Source organism: Fusarium redolens (assembly GCF_020744475.1).
Source record: "Fusarium redolens strain MPI-CAGE-AT-0023 chromosome Unknown BKA55scaffold_3, whole genome shotgun sequence".
Lineage (NCBI taxonomy): Eukaryota > Fungi > Ascomycota > Sordariomycetes > Hypocreales > Nectriaceae > Fusarium > Fusarium redolens.
In genome coordinates, this window is record NW_025763666.1 from 3,062,151 (window position 1) to 3,081,704 (window position 19,554).

Below are 19,554 nucleotides of genomic sequence, written 5' to 3' on the forward strand. Positions count from 1 at the left end.
CAATTGGACTGGCCTGGAATATATCGTCCCACGGCCAGGAAGATGCACTTAGAGTGTTACCATTGCGCGACAACAAATAACTAAAGGAATTGTCACTTCTTGTCAGTGCCATCTCCGGACAAATTAAACTGGTGGAAATATTACTGTCACAGGTATTCTGCAAAGATCGAATGCGGGAGAATAGCGGGTTCACTTTTGCTGCTCTACTTGGTGATGTCGATATTACGAAGCGTTTCTTGAATGCTTGGGCAAAATACAATGGTACGAAAAAGTGCATTGAAAAGGCGCTTTGTGCGGCTGCTCAGAGTGGAAGGATTGAGGTTGTTAAGTTATTTCTGGACATGTTTGAATCCGTGCCTTTGTATTCTATGCAAAAGGCACAATTAGTAGCATCATCCTATGGTCATAGCGAGGTCGTTGAATTACTGGCTAAGCATAGCTTTAATTAAAGGACTAGTTATGTAGCATTTCATTACTTGACGTATATTATTGCGTTATGGCTACGTCTGACTCTCATACTTGGGTAGACAGATTTGATGAATTCGTTGCCGAGAAAGCAACAGTGCTTGCTACAGCCAACATAACAATGGACGGACGGTATAAGTCCCGTCCTCATCGGAGAAGTCGATGTTAAGATGACACGACGCCTGAAGTTCAGCATCTATGTCAGTTCTGTTTCGGGAGAGAAATTGCTCGCCATGAAGCTCAGTCGATGGGTTATTCAGAAAAACACTCAAACCCGAAGCCTTCTCGTCACCTTCCAATCGTGGGATATGGTGGGATGATCACCAAGCGACCTGCCTAGACGGGCATGTTCCTGCAATGCCGAGCCTGGTTACCCCTCTTCAAGAACTTTTGAAGCGCTACTAAATAAGAAGCGGAGCGGTGAATATCGACGGAGGCAAGGATCCAATTAAGCTTAAATTTTGCTCTTCAAGCTAACTGAAGCCTATGATCAACTCAGTTCTTTGAGGAACTGCTTTACTAAAACGCCCTTACATTTTGATGCAATATTAACCCTCAATGGATCATTTATCATATGGTATCAAGATGCGGGGAAATGCCAAGTGCCCAGCGTTCCTTGCATACTACCCAGGAACAAATGCTGACCCGCATCATGTTTATCTCTGACCTTATTACGATTTTCCACTAATTAGCCAATGCCCTTCGATCCGACCGCTTGGCTCTTTTGCAATAGCCCTCTTGAGCTTCCCAACGTGGAGTAGGCAATACCACCCAATGACTTGGCATTCGACGATGCAGACGAATCGTTTGCCAAAACGTCGCATTGACCGTTTATTGCCAACCGTTTCTTGCAGTTTCTTGCAGGGTATAGAGATATCACGAGGCTTGGTAGCATTGAGATCCGGGGCAACTGGACTTTGCAGACGATCTGCATCTATATAAAGGTGACCGTCTCACTATCTGGTGCTTCTACCCAACCCACTTGCAAGGCCTTTTCTGCCAATAATCTCTCCTTCGCTGCTGGGCTCATCTTCTATCTTTACTACAGCCTAGTCTTCTAGTCGGCATCATGCGTTACACGGTCCCTCTCATGGCGGCGCTTGCTGCCTCGGCTACCGCAACCGCACCAGTTGAAGCCGGAAAGCGCGCCCAGAAGCTTTACACTTTGGAGACGGCGCCTGGTGAGACTGTTGAGGTGACCGAGGATGAGAAGTTTCAGATGATCGATGTATGTTCCCGCAAGAGGTGTGCGCAGGCTGTTAAGAGAGTGAATTACTAACTGTATGACAGGACCACATTCACTTCTTTGACATCACAGAGTGGAAGGATCACAGCGCCGCTCCCTCAGGTGCTCGTCTGGCCAGTACGACCAGTAAATATCCCGACAAACTTGCTCACCAAGCCAATGTCGACAAGATCGTCAAGAAGGTCAGCATCAAGAACATTGAGAAACAGCTCAAGAAGTTCTCATCATTCCACAACCGCTACTTTAACTCGGCCTACGGAGTTGAAGCTGCTCAGTGGCTTCACAAGGAGATCCAGAAGGCTATCAAGAAGAGCAAGCATCCTTATGCCTCGGTTCGTCTGGTCCAGCACCAGGCTTGGTCGCAGCCTTCGATCATCGTCTCGATTCCTGGACAGGTTCGCCTCAAGACTGTAGTCACTGGTTCTCATCTTGACTCGGTCATTTCCAACGACCGTGGAGCTGGCCGAGCTCCAGGTGCCGATGATAACGGCTCTGCATCTATCATGCTCCTCAACCTCCTCTCCGCTTTCCTTGAGGACCCAAGAATCGCCAAGGGCGATCACCTCAACACTGTTGAGTTCCACTGGTACTCAGCTGAGGAGACTGGACTTCTTGGATCCCAAGATATCTTCAACAACTACGCCCGACTTGGCATCCAGGTCGAGGCTATGCTGAACCAGGACATGGTTGGCTACAAGGGCCGTGACGGAGTCGAGCGTTTCGGTCTCATCACCGATAACACCAGCCCTACTCAGAACGACTTTCTCAAGCTTCTCATTGAGGAATATGCTGACATCCCATACGAGGAGTCTACCTGCGGATATGCATGCTCTGACCATGCCTCGGCTAACCGCAACGGCTTCCCTGCGTCGTTCCTCTTTGAGACGCCTTTCGGAAACCACAACCCTTACATCCACACTCCTAACGACACTATTGCCCATGTTGACTTTGACCATGTTATTCAACATGCCAAGGTCACTGCTGGTTTTGTTTATGAGCTTGCTCACCGCAACTTCACTGTCTGAGGGGGTTGCAGGGCGGAAGAAAGAATGTAGCTTGTGACTAAGTAATCTATAATAAAAGATCAGTTGATAAATCGGTTCTATATAATCTGGAAACGTCGAAAGTCAATGGAATTGCATCTGTGAAACATGTTACTGTTACCTGGGCTGAAGGAACTCAAAGGAGCGACTTTCGTCCTTTTTTACTTGCTTACAATGTAGCCTAATCGGTTGAGGGGTCCAATTAAAATTAAAAACATCGTTCCTTGATCTAAGGCCGCTTTCCGTTTCCACACGGAACTACATAATACCACTTAGCTCGATAGTAGAGAGAGCTAGTCTATGTGATACGATGGGCCGAGGTTCCCAACCAGTAAGAAGCTCTTCAGCTGATGTGGGCTTGCACCATTCTGCTTACGCAACGCAGCCGAACAGTCCTAGACCTGAATTATGGTGCGGCTGAATTCCCCGCACAAGCTCGAACATAATCCTTTAACCCATTTCTTTACAGCGCAATCATGGATCCATTATCGCTCGCTGCCAGTATTGCTGGCCTGCTGAGTCTCGCGGGTGCTGTGGTATCAGCCGGTTATAAACTCAACTCGAAGCTAAATGAGGATACGAGCGACACAAAAACGCTAGTTAACGAGACAGCCAATTTCTCGGGTATTCTACTGGGCGTTAAGGCACATCTCGAGTCCTTCCGCTCTTTCGATGTCGATTTGGATGCTGTTTATAACACCATCGAAGACAGCAAGCTTACGCTAAAGCTTATCGATGAGTTAGTGGCTAAACTCTCGAGGTCAAATCGCCTTGAGATGTTGGTCAAAGCTGGTGGACGGGAGGAGCAGGCGGTGAAGTTGCTTCGGCGCATCGAGCAGTACAAGATTTTCTTTGTTCTGTGCTTCCAGCTCGAGCAAAGGTAGGCGATTCTGTTGGTCTACCGAGGAAAGAAGAAATGTTGACGTAGCACAAGCTCTCAATCTGAAACCCTCCAGGCCCAGATGGAGGAGATTATGACTCAATTGAACTCTTTGATCGAAACACAGAAGGGGGTTGAGAAATCTGTTGGCAAGTTGATAGACGCTGGTCAAAGTAAGTACTGGTCTGAATTCTATGAAACTGGCACTCAAAGTATGCTATGCAGTTCAACAACAAGAAAAGATCATCAAATGGCTAGGAACACAAACAGAAGATGAGCACTATGATCTATGCAAGCAACGCGATTCATCCTCGGCTGAGTGGATTTTAAAGAGGGAAGAATTCAATAAGTGGCTGTCTTGTCCAGGTTCAGCGTTATTATGCCTCAATGGAACGCGTAAGTGCCTTTACTTAGGTGCTACCAATGCTAATCATTCTCCTAGAGGGCTCGGGAAAGTCGGTTATCATGTGAGTTTCTGCACAATATACTCTTCATGATGACGTGGCAGCTGACAGGTCTGCAGATCCAAGGTTATCGAATCGCTTCAGGAGTCTATGATTGAGCCTGGAAGTAATGCTGTAGTTTACCATTACTGCCGCTTCACTAACCCATCTAGTCTCTCACCTACTAATCTAGTCGGGTCACTCATAGGCCAGCTTCTCAAACAATCCTCCAACCCAAGCCTTCTCTTGGAAGTCGTAAACAATGTCTATGAAAAACATCGCAGGAGATCGGCTCACCCAAGTCTTCAAGACTTACAAGCTCTATTCACTGATCTCTCCAAATACTTCGAGAGAGTTCTCCTTGTGATTGATGGCTTGGACGAAATGAGTGGCCACTGGGAGATCTTGGACTTTTTAGAGACTCTACCTGGGGCAGATACCGAGTTCAAGGTTCTTATAGCGAGTAGATCCGGGATGGGCCTCGACGATGCTTTTTCACCTTGCTTCAAAATAACAATCTCATCGAAAGACGTCGCACCCGACATTGAAAGCTTGGTCCGCAAGAAGCTCAGCAAGCGTCGATTCCGCGGATCTGAAGTCGAGGCGGTCATAAAAGAGCTGATCATCCGTGCTGATGGGATGTACGTAACCATCACATCGCAAAGCTAATGGCTGACAACTGCCCTCTACAGGTTTATCTGGGTCATTTGTCAAATCGACCATCTCTCCCGCATTCGAACAGCCCTCAGTCCAAAGCTTGTGCAGGCACTACCTCGCAACCTCGAAAAGACATTCGAGCAGGCATTTCAAATGCTCGAAGATGAAGAAGAGAAAATGCTTGCCAAGCGTATCCTGCAATTTGTCATGTTCTCTAATAGGCCCTTTGACTTATCAGAATTGGTCGAAGCAATCGCCATTACATCAGACACAAAGACTCTCGACGATGTGAGATCAAACTCACTGCGTGAGAAAAGTTACGTTTTTGAGCTTTGCGGCAGCCTCATCCGAGAGTCTCAGGCAACCTCAAAAATTGATCTGGCACACTACTCTGTCTATCAGTTTCTACAATCCCCTAGACTAGAGGGAAACAGGGACAATGATCTCTATCTTGACAAGTCTGGTGGTAATATCGAGCTTCTCACAGCTTGCATCCGGTATCTGACCATTGAAAACATTTCAGCTGGTGGTATTCCCGAAGAGGTAGAAGCCGCACTTGAGGATGACGATCTGTACATCAGCCCCGATGTGTTTACTAATACACCATTCCTCCAGCATGCCGTGAGTAATTGGCCAGCTTACGCTTCAAATCTCTCAGATGCTGAACTTAAAGATGTTTGGACCTCTGTTCTACTTCCGTTCTTTGAGCCTAGTTCGAACTTCTTCAGATTCTGGGCCCGCAAAGCACGTTATCTTCATGGGTTCTACAAGTATCCTCCCGGGATCACGCCACTTCACGTCGCAGCTGTCCATGGACTGTCAGGCCTGGCAAGAATTCTTCTGGAAGACACTCATCTCAGCAAAGCAACCTGGCAGATATCGAAAGCTCCTGTGGGGAGCAGGACGCCACTGCATATGGCTATTGAAAACGGTCAAAACTCAGTAATCGATCTACTTCTGGATTTAGATCTTACCGACTCAACAGACGAAAGAGGCAGAAGCCCTCTGCATCTAGCTATTGAGTGTGCAAACGAACAAGCTGTCGCCAAGCTTATCTCAGCTGGTGCAAATGTGAACCACTGCGAAAAAGACGGACGAACACCGCTTTTCATCGCCATCGAAAACAACTGGGACGGTCTCGCAGTACAACTCTCAGAGATGGCGAGCCCCTATACAGCCATGCCAGACGGGCGTGGGCCACTCCACCTGGCAGCACAAACTGGAAGCACAACGTGGATGAAGTGTCTACTGCTCGCATTTACCCCAAGGGCTATAAATAAAGTTGACCAGCGTGGTTGGAGCCCGTTACTATATGCTGTTGATAGGGGTCATTTGGACGTTGTCAAAATTCTATTGTCAAATCCGAACTGTATAGAAAGTGGCGATATCAACGGATGGACGCCTCTGCATGCTGCTATCAAGCAACAACATTTGGACTGCGCCACAGAGTTACTAATCTCCAATGTTCCGAAATTACCATTTTCTAGACACGGACAGGAGACTGAAAGAAGAGCGGAAGAACATGAAGTTGAGATGACAGGGAAATATGGTGAGGCATACAGATCGAGACTCTCCGCTGCGAGAACTCGTAGAGGCCCAAGTGGACTCTCAGAAGATTGGGCACCGGAATCATCGTCCGAAACCCAACCACCAACAGTCTCGCCTCCATTACTTCTGGCAGTTTCGAGTAATTACAAGCTTGGGGTTGAGTTACTCCTCCGTTATGCCGAAACCTATGGTCGAAAGGAAATAGGCTTATTACAGAAGGATGGAGAGTGCCTCAAAGCATCAATGATGCTAACTGAAGCGACCATCTTCAAGAAGCTACTTCCAGTTTCGACACCACACAGCATACTAGTTATTCTACCTGACGCTATCAAGAAGGGCGGAATATTCATGGATATTTTGCAGCAAAGACTTGACAGTACCTTCGCACACAAGTGGCTTTTACCAGAGGCATTGTCTGACGAAAGGCTAACGCCTGAAGTTGCACATATGGTACTAGATACCTGGCCAGTTCAAACTACACCACTTCCGGATAACATCCTTCACCTCGCCGTGAAAGTCGGGAATGACGATGACTTACGCTTAATGACGCGGCTCATTGATAAAGGAGCCAATACCTCCTATATTACCAAAGAAGGACGTACCACATTACATGTGGCAATTAATTACTTGAACTGGACCGCTGCCTCCTTCCTGCTCAAAAGTCTTCCATTTAGCGAAGAGATATTATCCAGCGCTCTTCGCAGCCTCGTTGACCTTGCTCCAACACAAGGCAATTATATTGATCCCGAGATTCTCTCAATCCTGAATCTGCTTCTCGAAAAGGGCGCTGATCTCAATAGTCATAACGGATTTAACCGCAGTGTTTGTCACATAGCAGCTGGTAGAGACGACAGTACGTTCTTGAAATGGTCGTTAGAGAACAACGCTCGGCTGGTAACTCCAACCTCAAGAAAAGAAACTCCTATCACGGTGGCCTTGAGGTCTCGACGGTATGAGAACCTGCAATGCCTTCTCGATAACATTCTTCAGACTGCGCCAGAGACTCTGGTTGAGTTTCTAGCCACGCCCGGTATGAGTTGTGGGACACCTCTCATGGCAGCCATTGAGCTCTCCGATATAACAATCTTGACTAAGCTTGTGGAAGCTGACAAGGCTGGCGAGTTGCTGGTTAAAAAGGATACTGATGAACGTCGAAGCAAGCGGCTAAAAGCTTTTACCGATGCTCTGTGCAATGCTATTCGGAAGCAATCTGACCAAGCTGCCATGTTATTAATCAAGTACATGAGCAATATCTCAGGAAGAAGTTCATCAGGGGAGACGCCTCTGCATACAGCTGTAAAGGAAGAAGATGAGAAGATGGTAAAGATTCTTCTCGAGCATGGGGCACAGTTGAATGTGCAGCATCGCGACACCGGAGAGACACCATATGCAGTTGCAACAATCGCCAATCTGACAAGAATAAAGGCTGTTTTGAGCGAATATAAAGTCGACTACCAGCCCCAAGATATCATTGCAGCAGCCAAAGCTGGAGACGAGGCATTGGTTGCAAAGGTCTTAATTGCCTACCCCGACGACTTCGACAACCAAAGAAGAGCGCTATTCACAGCACGAAAATTACGACAGAAGAAGATTGAGAAGATCCTCCACGAAGCTTTGTCAACAAACACCGAATCTTTTGTAGTGAGCGACATAGCCAGGAATGCATACGGCGATACAGTTCTACACCAAGCAGTTCGTGCAATGAATCCCGAGAAACTTAGGTCTTTGTGCAGTGGCGAGTATAGAGCGCTACTGGATGCTTACGACCTTGGTGGTGACTCTGCTTTGATGCTTGCTATCCGGATGTGTCATTGGAGCGGTGCTGAGGTCTTGGCTATTGCAGGGGCGGATATAGATGAAGCCCTCGAGAAAGCGAATTCGGAGGGTTGTGAACTTTGGATTGATAAGCTGAGTGAGCTTAAGAAGCGTTATGGAAGAGTAAGGCGTTTTGTATATTCTTCTGGGCATGATAGAGCTTAGAGAGTCGAAGGATATGTATATCCTTTGATGGTGATAATAATGGCAAGCCAAAGTACCAAGGCAAAAAAGCAATAATCCGGGATATTTCTGGTTCTATAGTATTGCATCATTATTAGTTAATCTCCGACTGATGGAGTTCAATAGTTGGATGGTCCGGCGAAAAGTCGTCGCGAATATTGATGACGTGGGCTCTCCCGTTCGACCCGTTATTTATAGTGTCTCAGCGTCATGTAATTGCAAAGACTGATGGTCTTATTTGCAGAATATTACGTGCTTAATACGCTCTATTAAAATCTATATCTGCACTATTTCTATCTTTTCTGAATGCTAGCAGGCTTGGATAATCATATTCTCTTCTTTCAGTAATCTTCTACTGTGGCAAAGATATTGTATTAAACATTAAGCACCGCGATCATCATGGCAAATCGTAAGTCAAAGCCTTTAGCGACAAATCATATCAGCCACAAAATTGTGCTGACTTGTTCCCAGACCACGCAAATAATGAAGCTCTCAAGGCCGCTACCTTATTTGATGTATCTCACATCACAGCAGTCGTAACAGGCGGCGCAACCGGCATTGGTCTGATGATTACCCAAGCTCTACAGTCCAACGGAGCCAAGGTCTACATCACGGGTCGTCGTACAGAGGTCCTTGAGCAAACCCAGAAGACCTATGGCACAGGTCCTGGAAGCATCCATGTCCTCCCTGGTGATGTCAGCCAGAAGGATGAGGCTATCCGTCTTGCGGAGGAGGTAGGCAAGAAGGAGCCAAAAGGCATTCACCTACTCGTTAACAATGCTGGGATTGCAGAGGATGATAACACCAAGTTCTGTAAGTTGATTGATCTGTCATATACGAGTTCATGCTGATATAAGTCATGTTGTAGCCTCAGCTGGTGAACCAGACACAACCGATGCCAAAGCTCTCTCGGAGCACTTTCTCAAGACTGAGCCCCAGCAGTGGGCTGATACATTGAAGACAAATGTGACTGGACCTTACTACATGTCTATGGCCTTCCTGCCGCTACTGGCTAGAGGTCGTGATACCACTCCAGGTTATTCCTCCCAAATTGTCAATGTCTCCTCGATCTCAGGAGCTATGAAAGGTTCCAGCATGGGACAACCAGCCTATGCTACCTCCAAAGCTGCTCTCACGCACCTCAGCCGCATGATTGCTACTCTCACAAAAGACATCAAGGTTCGAGTTAATGTCATTGCACCAGGCTTATTCCCCAGTGAAATGACCACCGGAGAGTCTGATGAGGGCAACAAGAGCAACATTGACAAGAAGATGACCAACCCCGCTGGGCGACCTGGTCATGACACCGATATGGCTGCGACTATTCTGTTCCTTGCTGGAAAGGGCGGATTGTTTTATAACGGCCAGATAGTTTATCCCGATGGAGGTAAGTCTTTCCTCATCAACCTATGATTTATCTGATACTGACCATTTCCTTAGGTTCAACGCTCATCAACCGAGCCATTGCAAACTGAGATGGTCAGATGAAGAAGTTGAGACCTTAAACAATGGTTTACACGGAGTGTAGTATAAGGATCGAACATCGGGTATATTTTAATACATAAATTGATGTATGACCAATTCACTATTCATTATGCACGATAAATTGTTGGTTACTACAATATCCACTCAGTATACTGAACATGCAGTCCTAGACTTAACCCGATGTTGAAGACTTGTTCGATAGCACTCTCGCAGTCCGTATCAATCCCAGGCCACCAAAAGCAACCGCAATACCAGTAAACACCATGAGCGGGCCATACTTGGTTCCGTAGCCAAATCTTCCTCCCCATCCTGTATCCCCAGCACTCAGTAGTGGGATGCTCACAAGGCCACCACTTACGAACCCAATGCCTCGAGCTCCGTTGAGGAGTCCATATGTAAGACTAGAGTCAATAGTCTCATTGTGTTCCTCTGCCTCACCTTCTAGCTCCTTGGTAATGCCTCCCCATGTCGCACTGTAACCACCAGCAAAGAAGCCAAAGACGATAGCAAATACGAGAGTAAGGGCAGGGCTTCCGTCCACAGATAAACCCCAAAGCAAGAGCACAGAGGCAGACGATGCGAATGCTGAGAGGCAGGTAATAGTAGTAGCTGAGAATTGATGGTACTTATTGTCAGTAAGCCAACCAAAGAAGAAGCACGAGAGGATGCCTGGAATATTGTGCAATGTAAGCAAGAGAGTAGAAATTGCTTGACTGGCACCGTTGAACTCTCGGGCAAACGTTGGGAGATATGTCTGCGGCAGACAGTATCCCGAACTTTGGACCATAACTGCAATGAAGTAGGTGTAAATGCCACGGTGCTTCAAGAATGTCCATGGTATGCGAGGAGGTTTTCCCTCTCGAGCCAAAAGCTTCGAGGGATGAGTTGGCACGAGAAAAATGGACAGAAGACCTGAACCAGCCAAGATGAAGGCCCATATGCGAATTGTCCACCGAAAGCCGTATTGATCGAGAAGATACCGGAGAAGAAAAGGACAGGCCGAACCAACAATATTTCTACAGGATAGAATGATACCATATGCAATGGCTCGGTTGCCAGTGGCGTACCACTCACCGAGGGAACATGTTGCTGGACTATAAACGAGGGTACACCCAAAAGCAGCCATGACGCCTTGTGTCACCATGAGATGCCACACATGGGTACTGAAAGAGGAGAGTATGAACCCGAGGAATGCTATGACAAGGCCTACAAGCTCTGCTTTGAGCCGGTGATGGGCCCAGTAGCGGGTGAATATGGCAAACAGGAACGGCATGGAGATATACATGACACCGTTAGAGGTAGTGCCAACTGTGCCAGTGATAGAGAGATCACCGTCGAGAGTCCAGTTGCTTGTCCAGTACTCTTCAAAGATACCGTAACTGAGGTTGAAGCCTAGAAGGGCATTGTAAGTCAAGATACAATACTAAGCCGTGATTTGCTTACCCCAAAGTGGGAGCTGCAACAATGCTGAACCCCAAAGCACGCCTAGCTTCTTCCTATGATCATCACCAATCGCCATATCTGACACGGTCTGGTCAGTTGAATGAGAAGCTTGTTCAGCAGAGTTTTCGTCTTGCTGAAAACTGCTTCGTAGAATGGGTCCATCTTGAGACCGTTCCTGCTTCTCTGATTCTGCCATAAGGTTGCCTTTTAGGTGCCGATCTTGTGTTGCGATAGCTTGAACAGGTCCAAGCCAGTGACTACTTTACAAATTGAAGGGGAAATGAAGCAACGGTGCTTTTTCGGGGGTTGGAAAGAAGTGCAGCCTCGTTTTCTCGATGCCACCGCAGTGAACGCCCCTAGCCGGGTTCGGGGTGATAAGCGGTTCCGAATTGATCAGCATAAACGCCCAATCACTTGGTGCCCACATATTATTATCATAGCACACCCTACCAACACCCTGCAGACGTTGTCTCTTCTCACACTCACACACACCTGCACGAACATGTTGCAATAATGTGGAGTAAATGGCGGTGTATATGCGTGGAACTTTGCACGGCCGTCCACCCTGCACATCCACTAATCGGGTCTGGTACCTTCAAAGAGCTCTTCCGACATCGTCAACAACAAGTCTGCTACACTGAAACTTGGTTTCATAACTGCTAGGGTAATGACCTGACGGGAAAGCTAATAGAATACTCGGGAAGTGTACGGATTGGGGCTCATGGAATAGTCAGCAGTTCTGGCTGGAACGTTGTCACTGGATATTGCAATGAAGTTCAAATGAAGTAGATTGGTAATCTTGAGGCTATACAAAATAGCACCAAAAATGAAATCATATCAATGCAATGCCAGTAGCTACTCAATATCCTATAGTTGATAGCAGAATATGTCTCTACTATTAACACTACTTCACCAGGTTGAAATATAGCTACTCTAAACCATGATAGGCATTCAAGATATCTTGTACCAATTTCTCAGCATTGCCATACGTCGGACCCATTGTATGTCCAGGTGGTGTTAGTGGCATTGTAGAAGAATCGATAATGCGTAAGTTCTTAATGCCAAAAACGCGACCTTTGGAGTCAACCACTGCTGACGAGTCACCAGCTTTCCCCATGCTGCCTGTAAGGGGTCAGTTCAAGCTCTTTCCCATATGGCACCAATGTTCAACTTACAAGAAGCAGTGCCGTGATGGGTAGGATCCAGGTTGTCGTATGTTAGATCCAGTAAATGCTCATCACTAGTGATATTGGCACCAGGGTATATCTCTTTTCCGATGCGAGAAGGAATATGCTCCCAAAGCTGACGAGCTCTCCTGAGGGCGTAAAGAGCAACCTCTTTGTCTGTGTCTGCGCGTAGCCAGTTTGGATCAATTATGGGAGGGTCAAGGTTGCTCGCAGATGAGATGGTCATGTTGCCACGGCTCACAGTCCCAACCATTCTGATAGTCATGGCGGCATAGTTCTTTCCTGTTGCGCCGGCTGGAGGATCTACCATTTGCATGATGAATTCTACTTCAGGCCAGTCTTCTGGGTATTGAGCAAGGTCCTCTTGGGCTCTCTTGCTAAGATTTGCCAGAGGAACCTTCTCAAATGCCCCAACGTCAACGCCTCCGTTGGTCAGAGGTCCCTGCTTGTGTTGGTTGAACTCAGTGATGGCCTCTCTCATCTTGGATGGTTGTTTCCAACCACCCGTTGAAATGCCTTCAATCTCCCAGATAGGCCCATGAACAGCAGCTGAATCATGGGTGCCCTGGCCGACTCCCTGTAAATTTGACAAAACTGGGATGTCAAACTTCTTGAGTGTCTCTTCAGGCCCGATGCCAGAAACCATGAGTAATTGAGGACTGCTCCAGAGCCCGGCAGCAACGATGACTTCCTTTCGGGCTGTTAGATTGAAGGATTGCTGGCCATAGTTATCAACGGTGACACCGATGGCCTTGGTACCGGAGAATAGAATCTTGCGAGCCATGGTATTGATGTATGTTGTCAGACCTGGACGGCCAAGACTTTGCTGCAGAAATGAACTCTCAGAAGAATCACGGAGGCCAGTCTCAGGGTTGATGGAGAATTGCCACCAACCCCAGCCTTGCAAGACACCAGCAGTGAAGCTCGGAATCTCTTTGAATCCCAGTGCTTCAAAAGCTTTGATGGCATCCCACGAGACTGGAAAGACATAGCCTGGAAAGGTGAGGTGTAGAGGGCCCCCTTCCTTTGAGAAAGCGGCAGTGTCATACAGGGGCGTTGCATTCTGAGGACGATGCTGGCTGTTGTCTGAGAACTTCATAGTTCTCTGGTTGAACTTGAGCATATTCTCCCATGTGTAGGCATCATCGCCGACCTTTTCAGCCCAGTGCTTGTAAGCTCCTTTGGTAGGGCGGTTGAACATCATCAGGTTTCTGGCACTGCTGCCGCCAAAGGTTCTACCCTGTGCATAGTGAATCTTCTTTCCATTCTGGTCTATATCAGTAAAAGAGGGCCATGACGCGATCACGGAAGTACTTACGTTTTGAGGTTGAGTAAAGTAGCCCCAATCAATGAGCGGTTGCCAACTTGATGGACCACCAGAACCTTTCCAGTCATTGATCCCTAAGACATATCAGTAAGTTTAATGGCTCAGAGTTGCGAACATATTATGAGACTTACTGAATGGCAACTGACTGACGTTGCCGTTACTCAGTTCATAAAAACCTCCCGCCTCAACTAAAGCAACTGTAGCGTTGCTATGCTCAGTTAGACGCGCCGCTGCGAGAGCGCCTGCTGTCCCACCACCAACGATGACATAGTCATAGGTGGCATTGATACCGGGTATACCAAAGCCATTGCCAGTGAGCTGCCCGTCATCGAACTGAGGGGGTACGTCTTCAGCAAGTGCTGACACAAGAAGGGAACACAAGACAGGAAGGACATGCATATCGGCGTATTTGGGCCTCATTGTTACTTCTCTGTGAAGCCCACATATACTCCGGCGAATTTATATATGAAAAGACGGTTTGGGCTGGGAATTACTTCGTGCATACTAAGCTTCCCGAGCGGAATTCATCCATCTTGGCGTGTTGACCAAAACCATCCGATGTCGCTGCTCGTATGGTTCCATGTAGTATACTTTCCCTTCAAGTAAGTAAGGACCAGGGCTACGCGTCCTTACTGTACAAAGAAAATGGCAATCAAAGGATGCTCGGCACCTACAATTAGCCTGCTGACACGACGATCTACCAATCATGACAAAGACTTTTGCAATCATTATTCTTTACTTGAAAGACTTTCGTAAGATAAGAAGATACGACAAAGAAGTGCCAGTGTCGCGTTGTAGATTCCTGAGTCAGTCTATTCCATGCCGCCCGCCAACTTGTGGCTGGCATTGCAACATTATCCATGCACCAGGTTGCAACACTAAAGATACTATCTACCCGGAAGAGTTCCATGTAGCGAGACGGGTTATCCGCAATAGTTCCTGAGCATTAGCGCGATGCAAGTTCCTTGGCATAGGCCCTGCCAGATGGACAAGACAGCTTGGCGATTCGGCCCGGGCCGGGTTAGTTGAGACGGAGTCTCCGAAAGCGAGGCATCTCCACACAGTAAATATGTTTAGGTGAATAATTCCGTAAACTAACGTCCATGATCTGAGCTTAGTCTCCCCGCAATACGCTTATCATATCATGTGCCGTCCTTGTGCATAACAAGTCGGATCCGCTTATGCAGGGATCTACGCACCAAAGTCCTCGATTTGGTGAATTTCGGGGCTCTGTAAACAATCCTCTTTCATCCTTGCAGTTACGAATGTTAATGTTTAGACGGGGAGTTGAATTGCAGTGTGGACACCATTAATTCAACGATATAACTGCCGCTGCACAAGTTCCTGTATCTTGACGCGTGAGGCAGGTCGTGTCCCTGTTCTGGTCTCAGGGGATTGACGACGTGGCCTTATTCCCCACCTCCATAAAGCTTAATCTGTAAAGATCGGCGATGTCATATTGCGTGATAATGCATCCTCTTGTTATCCTACAGCAAATGCGGAAACGAGGCACGAGACCCGGATGATGCAATTGCTGACACGGAATCGTTACTTATTCTTATCTGTAATTACGTGGGGTTCATCGGCATCTTTACCGAAAGCCAAGAAACATACATCCTACCATGGTCTATCCTTACTACAGTCTACCTGGTCCACGGTCTCACACAGATACCCAGATACGGTGAGCAAAGATGGTGTGTAACATCACCACGGACCAAGATATCTCGGGGAATCTGATAGAAGCCGCATTGGGCCATGCCAATCCCCCTACCCATCTGAGCACGGTGAACGAGGTGACAATAGGGGGCAAACGAACTAGGCAATAACTCACAAGATACAAGACTCGAGTAGGAAGTGAAAACCAGTATTGACAATAAGCCTAGCTGATGAGAATATGTCCCACTGACTGCAGACAAGGGTAATAATTGTTTAAGAGGGCATGCCTGAGATAGCAAAGAAGTATAATAATAAGGAAAACGGCCGACTCTTGGCCAAATTTACAACACAAATTCGATATTTCTTGATAGACTCTTTTCTCTCGTTCGCAGTCTTGCTCTTTCTCAATCCACGAATTAATCAGTTTTGAAGCCAAAGAGATTAACCCAAAGCAAGCAAAATGGGTTCTCTTCACACTGAACCATCGCCTTCCCCAGCCTTCTCTTCTGTGCGAGCAGCATTGGCTCAGAACAACAACAGAATCATCCTTTGTGAATCCCATGATGGTACCTCTACAGAGATCATCAGAGCTGCCGTTGGCAAGGACGGCCAGAAGTTCGACGGCATCTGGTACAGCGGTCTCTGTCAGACTACCTATCTAGGTATTCCAGACAGCGAGACACTCTCCCCACTCCAACGGGCATCACTCCTCGCACTTGACGGGGAGTTGAAGCGCAAAACAAGCAACCGCTCCCTCTGTGCCGCTTTTGACGCCGATAGTGGTGGTGATGTTGCAGATATCCCTGCCTTGGTCGCACTCATGAACCTTGTTGGGGTTGGCATGATTGTGATTGAGGACAAGGCCGTTTCAGCACCGGGCCAAAAGGTCAACTCGCTTGCTGCGTCATCTGCCTCGCAGGCCTTGGCTGATCCTCACGAATTCGCGGAAGTAATCCGCGCTTTCAAGGCTGTTAATGCAAAGGCTAAAGGGGGTCCTATGATCACTGCTCGTATTGAGTCCTTCTGCTGCCGCGTCTCAAAGGCAGATGCGGAAGAGGAAAGCAGGTCATACGAGGATGCACACCAGGATGCCCTGAAGCGTGCCAAGATCTACCATGAGGCGGGCATCGACGCCATCATGATCCACTCCAAGAGTAAATCTCCTCATGAGGTTACTCGATTCTTGCGCGAATACCGCGAGTTCGACTCCCAGACACCTCTTGTTGTTGTCCCCACTACCTACTCGGAGATACCAAAAGATGCTTTGTACGAAGCTGGCGCCAACGTTATCATCTATGCCAACCATTTGATGCGTGCCAAGATTAGCGCTGTTGGTTCTATCTCGGACAAGATCCTGGCAAAGAACTTGGACTTGTTCTACAACGACACAGAGATCCGTGCAATAATCCAGGCTCGTAACTACGGTTGCCTTCTCAGAAAGCTGCGCAACCGTAGCGTTTGGGGGGAGGAGAGCAATGAGGCAAGGATGTACAGGATTGTTGCGGAGGCGACAGCCTCGGAGAACATTCAGGCAACAGTCATTGACTTGCTGGAGGGGAAGCTTGCGGGATGTGAGGCAGACACACGCATTGTCAGCGTGAAGGAACTTCTGAAGATCAACGCAAAGCAGGTGGTTCCTGTCGGAGATCTTGTCACCCAGGTAGATGTTTACTAGATTAGGTTAAGCTTATTTCATTCTGCCTGTTTTGTCTCAGTTTGCTGTAAATCTCTCAGTCACGTCTCAATACTCGTTGTGCAATAACCCTACCCTGCAATGAAATCCTAACAGCCAACTGCTTGTGTCGTTCGAGATAAGCAATGCTACTCCACGCATGCCATTACTGTTCGAGAGAGGGTTACATATTGGACGCTAAGTCTCTTGTTGAAGGATCGCCTGTAATCATTCTGTGCCATGCCGTTCTAGCCTGAATTTGGCAGCTGGCACTTCTTGATATCTTGCGTTGCGCCATCTCGCGTTTCATGCACATGCATAATAGTAGGGTGTTTACTACCACACTCCAGCTATGGTTGGGTAGTACTGCAGATGGTCAAGCTTACTTCAGATTGTCAACATTAACCGCACGGATCATCGGCAAAGTGAGGGGTGAGGGTCCTTCCGGGCTGGCTACGTCACGCTTGTGACTGTCGATATGTAACGACTGATTTGGAACTGTACGAAGTGAATGGGCCTGTCGACGTGGCGTGATGTAGTGAGACTCCAGGATGTTTTGAGTAACAACGACCCTTTTAATTCAGGGAGCTCTAGTGCCGACAAAGTGTACGACAGATAGTGAATATTATAAGAACATCTCGTTATCTTTGAAGGAACGTACAGGTTAACTACACTGAAGAAATCACGTCAAACCACAACCATCTGAAATATATTATTCACTTTGAACTTGACACTCCAAAATGGCTCCTGGTCTCATTGAAACAGTTAGCGACTTTTCTCATCTCCCCAAGACTGAGTACCGCACCAAGCTAGAGGTGAAGCCCAAATCAGCGCTTTTCCCTGATGGTTACAAAACCACTGGACAACAGCCTCCTCTTTACGATGAGATACACCCATACTCAGACTTCCCCAAGAAGATCACAGGTATAACAGCCTGGACTAAAGATGATCTCTCTGGATCTCCTGAGAAGGAAGCCATCTGGAAGCACCCATTCGCTCAGGAAGAGCTCGAAGACCTGAGCACCGCTGCTGAGAATTACATCAACAGCGGTCGGGACTTGAACGAGATGTGCAAGGTATGAGTCCACCATTGCATTAGTACATAGACTGACACGCGTGCTCAGGAACTCTTCCCTCTTCCTCGCATGGCTAAGTACCTTGAAGAGGTTCGAGATGATATGATCAATGGTTACGGATTCATCTTGTTTCAAGGCATGCCTGTCAAGGAATGGGGCATGCGTAAGTCTTCTACGGCATACATGGGCTTGGGGGCTCACTTCGGGCACATCGTGAGTCAGAATGGCAGGGGGCATGTGCTGGGGCATATCAAGGATCTTGGTGAGAATCCGGCAGACTTTCATAAGGTCCGGCTGTACCGAACCACGGCCAGGTATGTGAGTCCAACCCCTGACCGGCAGTTGAACTTACTCGTATTTCAGGCAAACCTTCCATGCCGACCCGGCAGATATTGTGGGCCTTCTTTGCCTCAATACTCCTCTGAAAGGAGGTGAGAACAACATAGTTTCAGGCCACCAAGTCTGGAATGTTATGCAAGAGGAGCGTCCTGATATCGCGGAACTTCTCACGCAGCCCATTTGGTACTTTGACCGAAAGGGAGAAGTCAGTGATGGACAAGAGGATTACATTCGATGTGCCATTTACTACATTGAGAAGGGTAATGGAAGAGTCTACTCAAAGTATGTGAATTCCGCTCGCTCACTTGACCCCTGAAACCATGATGCTTACAAAATTGACTGTAGATTTGACCCGAACTACGTCAGATCTCTGAAGCGATTTTCTGACAAAGGCATCATCCCCCCTCTCTCTGATGCACAGGCAGAGGCGATCGAGTTCTTTGATCAAACCTGCTACAGAGAATCAATCGGCAATGTTCTTGAGGTTGGCGACGTTCACTTCATGACAAACAACCATCTCTACCATTCCCGACAGGCCTATACAGACCACGAGCCGCCCGCTCCCAGGCGCCATCTTCTGCGACTGTGGGTCTCTACACCTGAAAGTGAAGGGGGCTGGAAACTGCCTTATCATGACTCTGATTGGAAGAGGAGGGGCGGGGTGCAGGTTGATGATCGTCCTCACAAGGTTTTGCTCCATGCAGACTGAAGATAACGCTTCTCAAGTCTCTATTCGTGGGATTGTTAACCTTGAATGGCAATTGCTCAAGTTTACAACAAGATGTGGATATGCATCGATAGAATGAAGAATGATATGATCTTTTAGTTATTTACCAGCCTCAGTCTTATTCGTAGTCATTTACGCGGTCCCAGTATAAACCTTAATAAAAACCTTCTTAAAACTGAAATGTGTAACCGTGGGGTTAACCAGGGTCCGATGAAGATCTTGGACAAGCTTGGCAAAGCTTGTTCTCAAGTATGCTTACATGCATGCAATGCAGTCTTACAGCCCGGATAAAGCGGTATCTAAAAACCTCGCAATCTAAGCAAGCACGCGATCAATTTCCTAATGTTTCTCAGGATTGCAGA

General features: G+C 47.5%; 6 protein-coding genes across 6 annotated transcripts; 5 read left to right on the forward strand and 1 right to left on the reverse strand.

Annotated features, from left to right (window-relative positions):
• Positions 1 to 1,534: 1,534 nt before the first annotated feature.
• BKA55DRAFT_501851 (uncharacterized protein) lies at positions 1,535 to 2,736 on the forward strand (the record flags this gene model as incomplete). Its single annotated transcript, XM_046186867.1, has 2 exons — positions 1,535 to 1,693; positions 1,756 to 2,736. 2 exons carry the CDS (start codon positions 1,535 to 1,537, stop codon positions 2,734 to 2,736), a joined length of 1,140 nt encoding a protein of 379 aa, XP_046054423.1.
• Positions 2,737 to 3,199: 463 nt separating this feature from the next.
• Positions 3,200 to 8,565, forward strand: BKA55DRAFT_734913 (ankyrin repeat-containing domain protein). The gene is made up of 6 exons (XM_046201279.1): positions 3,200 to 3,634; positions 3,689 to 3,807; positions 3,860 to 4,030; positions 4,077 to 4,101; positions 4,158 to 4,718; positions 4,770 to 8,565. Exons 1-6 carry the CDS (start codon positions 3,231 to 3,233, stop codon positions 8,260 to 8,262), a joined length of 4,773 nt encoding a protein of 1,590 aa, XP_046054424.1. The 5' UTR covers positions 3,200 to 3,230; the 3' UTR covers positions 8,263 to 8,565.
• A 114-nt stretch (positions 8,566 to 8,679) lies between these two features.
• Positions 8,680 to 9,755, forward strand: BKA55DRAFT_686158 (uncharacterized protein; the record flags this gene model as incomplete). Its single annotated transcript, XM_046198898.1, has 4 exons — positions 8,680 to 8,689; positions 8,752 to 9,093; positions 9,149 to 9,667; positions 9,721 to 9,755. 4 exons carry the CDS (start codon positions 8,680 to 8,682, stop codon positions 9,753 to 9,755), a joined length of 906 nt encoding a protein of 301 aa, XP_046054425.1.
• A 119-nt stretch (positions 9,756 to 9,874) lies between these two features.
• Positions 9,875 to 14,121, reverse strand: BKA55DRAFT_636660 (uncharacterized protein; the record flags this gene model as incomplete). The annotated part of the gene is made up of 7 exons (XM_046197031.1): positions 9,875 to 11,157; positions 11,209 to 11,442; positions 11,701 to 11,801; positions 12,141 to 12,326; positions 12,380 to 13,662; positions 13,714 to 13,796; positions 13,854 to 14,121. 7 exons carry the CDS (start codon positions 14,119 to 14,121, stop codon positions 9,938 to 9,940), a joined length of 3,375 nt encoding a protein of 1,124 aa, XP_046054426.1. The 3' UTR covers positions 9,875 to 9,937.
• Positions 14,122 to 15,838: 1,717 nt separating this feature from the next.
• Positions 15,839 to 17,053, forward strand: BKA55DRAFT_686161 (phosphoenolpyruvate phosphomutase-domain-containing protein; the record flags this gene model as incomplete). Its single annotated transcript, XM_046198899.1, has 1 exon — positions 15,839 to 17,053. One exon carries the CDS (start codon positions 15,839 to 15,841, stop codon positions 17,051 to 17,053), a length of 1,215 nt encoding a protein of 404 aa, XP_046054427.1.
• Positions 17,054 to 17,678: 625 nt separating this feature from the next.
• BKA55DRAFT_559365 (uncharacterized protein) lies at positions 17,679 to 19,262 on the forward strand. The gene is made up of 4 exons (XM_046191970.1): positions 17,679 to 18,126; positions 18,175 to 18,440; positions 18,490 to 18,747; positions 18,811 to 19,262. The coding sequence occupies exons 1-4, from the start codon at positions 17,791 to 17,793 to the stop codon at positions 19,172 to 19,174; spliced, it is 1,224 nt and encodes a 407-aa protein (XP_046054428.1). The 5' UTR covers positions 17,679 to 17,790; the 3' UTR covers positions 19,175 to 19,262.
• The last annotated feature ends 292 nt before the right edge of the window (positions 19,263 to 19,554 follow it).

Bases quoted from the DNA above. Each gene is read 5' to 3' on its own strand.
- BKA55DRAFT_734913 (XM_046201279.1), top strand. From the start codon at position 3,231: ATGGATCCATTATCGCTCGCTGCCAGTATTGCTGGCCTGCTGAGTCTC. The intron at 4,102-4,157 runs GTGAGTTTCTGC...ACAGGTCTGCAG, and splicing joins TCGGGAAAGTCGGTTATCAT to ATCCAAGGTTATCGAATCGC. The intron at 4,719-4,769 runs GTACGTAACCAT...TGCCCTCTACAG, and splicing joins ATCATCCGTGCTGATGGGAT to GTTTATCTGGGTCATTTGTC.
- BKA55DRAFT_559365 (XM_046191970.1), top strand. From the start codon at position 17,791: ATGGCTCCTGGTCTCATTGAAACAGTTAGCGACTTTTCTCATCTCCCC. The intron at 18,127-18,174 runs GTATGAGTCCAC...ACGCGTGCTCAG, and splicing joins ACTTGAACGAGATGTGCAAG to GAACTCTTCCCTCTTCCTCG. The intron at 18,748-18,810 runs GTATGTGAATTC...AATTGACTGTAG, and splicing joins AATGGAAGAGTCTACTCAAA to ATTTGACCCGAACTACGTCA.